The sequence below is a fragment of the Gymnoscopelus braueri genome (assembly GCF_963280865.1).
Source record: "Gymnoscopelus braueri genome assembly, chromosome: 1".
Taxonomy (NCBI): domain Eukaryota; kingdom Metazoa; phylum Chordata; class Actinopteri; order Myctophiformes; family Myctophidae; genus Gymnoscopelus; species Gymnoscopelus braueri.
Genome location: NC_137603.1, coordinates 21,616,095 through 21,620,673, shown reverse-complemented (window position 1 = coordinate 21,620,673; position 4,579 = coordinate 21,616,095). Strand labels below are relative to the sequence as shown.

The following is a 4,579-nucleotide window of genomic DNA, read 5'->3' as shown; positions in this document are numbered from 1 at the left end:
TTTCATGCTAATGGTCAGTATCACAAAGTGCTGTAGTAAATCCGCCTGGTCACCAGAGAAAACGGTGACCAGGCATACGTTTATGCAAACAAAACAAAAAAGAAAAGAAACCCCCCCAGCTCAGACTGGAATTTTGTTTCCAACTGGAAGACTGGACTTATAACTTATGTTGCCCTCAGATCTAGAGTTTGGGCCCTTACACCTACGTCACACCTACGTCACACCGCCTATCCGACTGATGCCCTCTGACGTCAGAGGGCATTTATATAGATTTCATGATGTCATTATACAAGTATTTAAGGTGCTAAGTTTCACTAGCGTGTGCATTGCACGTCTAGTTCTTCCAGGGAGTTGTCTTCAGATTGAAATAGTAGAAGGAAGGCTGATACATTGATATCCCGGAGAAAAGCAGCAGTCAATATCAAGAACAAACACGTTCAACAACAGGGAAGAAGCCTATTTTTGGGACAGGAGAATAAGCCATGGCTAATATTGTGGTTCAGAGGATCAAGCGGGAGATCAAAGATGTTCATAAAAGAGAAGATGCAAGTAAAAACCAGATAAAGTTAGATTTAGTGGATGAAAATTTCACCGAGCTGAGAGGGGAGATTGCGGGTCCACCAGACACACCATATGAAGGTGGAAGGTACCACCTTGAAATAAAAATCCCCAAAACCTATCCATTTAACCCACCAAAGGTGCGGTTCATAACTAAGATATGGCACCCAAACATCAGCTCTGTGACTGGAGCCATATGTCTGGACATTTTGAAGAACCAGTGGACGGCTGCCATGTCTCTGAGGACAGTGCTGTTATCTCTACAAGCTCTCCTTGCTGCAGCTGAACCAGATGACCCCCAGGATGCAGTCGTCGCAGGCCAGTACAAGCAGAACCCAGAGATGTTCTGTCAGACGGCAAGGCTGTGGTCTCACGTGTACGCAGATTCTCCTGTTTCCATTCCCGACTACACACAGAAAATAGATAAACTCTGTGCTATGGGCTTTGAAAGGAATACAGTAATAGTGGCTTTGTCTACACAATCTTGGGACGTGAAAACAGCCACAAACATGCTCCTCAGCAACTGAGTCCCAGCCAGGCTTTTGACGATCCCCAAAACCTTCATCAACAGCACCAACTCCGCCCGCTTGCCATTTCACCATTGCATTACTATACATTCAAACTATGAGTCTTTGGCAAGAGTTGTTACAAGGAGCATGTTTGTACATACAAATGGCACCACAATCGCCAAATTGCTTCCTACTGTCTCTCGCCATTCTTTACTCTCTTTCAACAACTTAATCGATTCACCCCCTCCCCAAAAAGAAAGAAAAAAGGAAAAAAGAAAAACATTTCTTAAGATTATCCCTTTCGTGACCTTTCTTTTTGCACTCTTGGCATAAGATAGGTTGTGCATTTTTATTTTCTAAATCATCTTGAAGGAAACAAGAGAAACCCTTCAAACTGCAATTCTTGAGTTATTCTATTGTTTCATCCCAGTTGGACGTTTGAATATTCTTTTGATGGACATTTAATATCCTGACTAAAGTCTTGGCTGAATAGATGCAGTTGTGGTGAAAATGAAAGTGTATGGGGTGTCCTTACCTTTATAGAGACTTCCAACACCGGCAAAGGTTTTGGATGTTTTTACAGCGTGCATGGCTTTGAAAGAGGTAGCCATCTATAAGAGTGTGTATGTGTGGCTGTCCGGAGCTAATCCCACAAACCGTTCAGCATAAGATTTATCGTGCACACATTTTTTTGTTCGCATAATATGTTCTATATTTCAACTTTAACTTCTTTTTTTATCACTTTTTATAAAGTCAATGGGGATCTACAGTAGCCTACAGATCTGTGTCTGTGTTTTTTGAGCACACTGTCACTATAATGCTAACACGGAATCACCCTTTTTTTTGTGTCTTTCAGAGCCAGGCCACCTTCCCATCCTTCTAGGACCTAAAATATCCCCTTTCTAAAGTACACACAAACATATTATTTGCTGTACCTCTAACATGTCTTGTCTTTGTACGTCTTTGCACTTTATAGTATGTTACCTTTTAATAGGTTTTCCTGGCCAAGGTACATAGTGATATAACTACTGGCACCATTCCTAGGAGAAAACTAAAGGCACATCCAGTTCTGTTGCAGTCACCTTGATGGCTATGAAACCAGTGTGTATACTGTACAGCTTTGTGGAATAATAAAAACGGTGGAAACCACGCCTCATCAATAAAAAACATTTTAATAGGGGCGGCGGGGGTATTAAAATCACTGCCTACGTAATATCGGGACAAAGGCACAGAGATAGCAAATTTCCAATAAGGGTACACCAAATATTTACTTTCAACCCCGGAAAATAAAGAAACAGCAGCAGTAAAAAAAACTATCACAAGCAACGACTTTATATATCTGTTAACTTCTAAAAATAATGGTTTAACCCATTACCATGCTGATGATAATGGGTTCATGCCCATTTAATACCAGGCAGCAGGCCTGCAATTATGCTTAATATCCCCCCTTTTTTTTTACCGAGGTACCACGAGTGGAGGTCACGAGAAGTGGACTGCTTAGCATAGATTAACAGAAGACCGTCACAACGTGGGTGCTGCTGTCAGTGGGTGCACTGTTCAACATGCATAAGGACATATTATGCAGGGAGAGGGGAAGGTGTGTGCACGTTCGCGCGCACGCACACACACACACACCTCCACCGAGTCATGCGTGTGAGAAAAGATGTGTTATGATTGGTTTTGCCCCCTTTAGGTCCAAGTGTCACCAGCCTGGCTCAGTTTGTGAGCTTTTCTAATAATGTTGGTCTTACCTCGACATTACGGAGAGCACATCTGGTCTCAACCTTCACAGCAAATAAAATATATCATCATCTTCCTCTCTCTCTGGGTTCATGGCTGCTCACTTTTACCACACATAGGCCTACTGAGGGCTCATCGCTGTTTGGCAGAAACCTCTAATGTCCAAAGCCGTTACTTTTCAGGAAATGGATAAAAAAATCAGTTCCAATAGATCCAATGTATATTATTTAGTCACAAGGTTGTGTAAAAGGCTTGTTAATACCTACAGACACACACCACTTTCATTTTCACTCAAAAACAAAACAAAAAAAATTGCAAGAAATTGCAGATCTACAAGCTCACAGCGTGCCGCATCGCGACACGTTGCGAGCTTGCAGATTGGCTATTTTTGCAATGTTTCTACTTTTGTGTGACACTGTAGTATGACGAAGTAGGGCATTAATTGACGGTAAAACATAAGTTGAAATATGGGGACACAAGGTTTCTGCCAGACAGCGACGATATGTACTATTAGCTGGATATGAGCAGGTCATGTAGGGCAGAAACACATTGGAGGGGGGTTTGCGATGGTTGGTTGTAATAGAGTTCACCAGGCTAGATGGAACACCTTTCCTGCCCTTGTTCATACAGTATGTCGTCTCCATCTGGCAAACACCTTGGGATCCATCAAGTGTCAGAACTCTAACCTTTGCTCCAAACTGCAGTGATAAAAAATATGGTAGCAGTCTGCTATGTCTGTACTATAGTTTATTTAACAGAAACTTCATATCCACAGGGATATGATTTGGGGCAGCAGTGGCCTAAGGGTCAGAGAGGAATATTTGTTACCAGAAGGTTCCCAGTTTGATTCCCCCGGACTGGCAGGATAAGTATCTGGGTGGGGAAGTGAGTGGCCACCATGTTTTGATATATGTTTAATTGCCCAGCCCTACATCGGACCCAGAACTCCTCCTTATCTGTTACCATGAATGGATTTCCTTATCCTGTTAAAAGGCAGGAAGAAAATAGAATCCCAACCAAGTCTCACCTCAGACTGTTTCAGATGCTGCCCAAATGGCTTTGCAGCCAGAAGGCCACTGGCAGTAGGCTGCTGTGGAATAGCTACTCCCCCCCAGACTATCAGGTTTATGAATGCTCAGACCTTTCAGAAGAACAATAACAAGCTTTGAAAATGATAACTCCCATGTGTTCTAGAGGTAGCCTACCACACAAACAAAGCCCATAGCCCCCCCCTCTCATACACCTGCCTTATATTTAAACACACACCAACATAATGTTGTTATTACTGCCACAATGTTGAAGAACCAAAACCAAAGAATTGTACTCTTGTGTACCCATCCTGTTCCCACGTGACCTAAGCACTTCGTGCCTCATGGCGCATAAGGCCTTCTTGTGTATGTCAGAATGAATAATGTGTGGTGATGGTATATGCTTATTTTTCTTGTACCATAATGTGTACTAGGCCTTGCTTCAGGAGGCTATAGACCGTTGATTACTAAGTAATTAGATAACTGTTACACAGTTGTATTTAACTAGTCATTAGACATAAGTTCAGTGGCATTGATATCAGTGGATCACGGTGTCTGCACGTGTGCTATGGAAGATGGCAAAATATAATTGAAGACGGAGTGCATGTGATCACACCGTGACTAGAGGGTGGACTTCATGTGATTGGTGGTATAAAGATAGGATAACCTTGTATATAATAGAGATTGATTTGCATTTAAATAAGATGACCAGAGAACAACTGCTTAGCTAACCTGTTCATGGAC

The 4,579-nt window shown here is 42.3% G+C and overlaps 1 protein-coding gene across 3 annotated transcripts; it reads left to right on the top strand.

Moving 5' to 3' along the window:
• Positions 1 to 482: 482 nt before the first annotated feature.
• On the top strand, positions 483 to 1,085 carry LOC308084962 (ubiquitin-conjugating enzyme E2 K-like; the record flags this gene model as incomplete). 3 transcript variants are annotated; one of them, XM_080427960.1, is made up of 2 exons in its annotated part: positions 483 to 545; positions 699 to 1,085. In XM_080427960.1, the coding sequence occupies 2 exons, from the start codon at positions 483 to 485 to the stop codon at positions 1,083 to 1,085; spliced, it is 450 nt and encodes a 149-aa protein (XP_080284086.1). The 3 variants fall into 3 exon arrangements, with proteins under 3 accessions (XP_080284086.1, XP_080284087.1, XP_080284085.1); XM_080427961.1 differs by having other exon boundaries at positions 483 to 698; positions 882 to 1,085; XM_080427959.1 differs by having other exon boundaries at positions 483 to 880; positions 1,010 to 1,085.
• Positions 1,086 to 4,579: the final 3,494 nt, after the last annotated feature.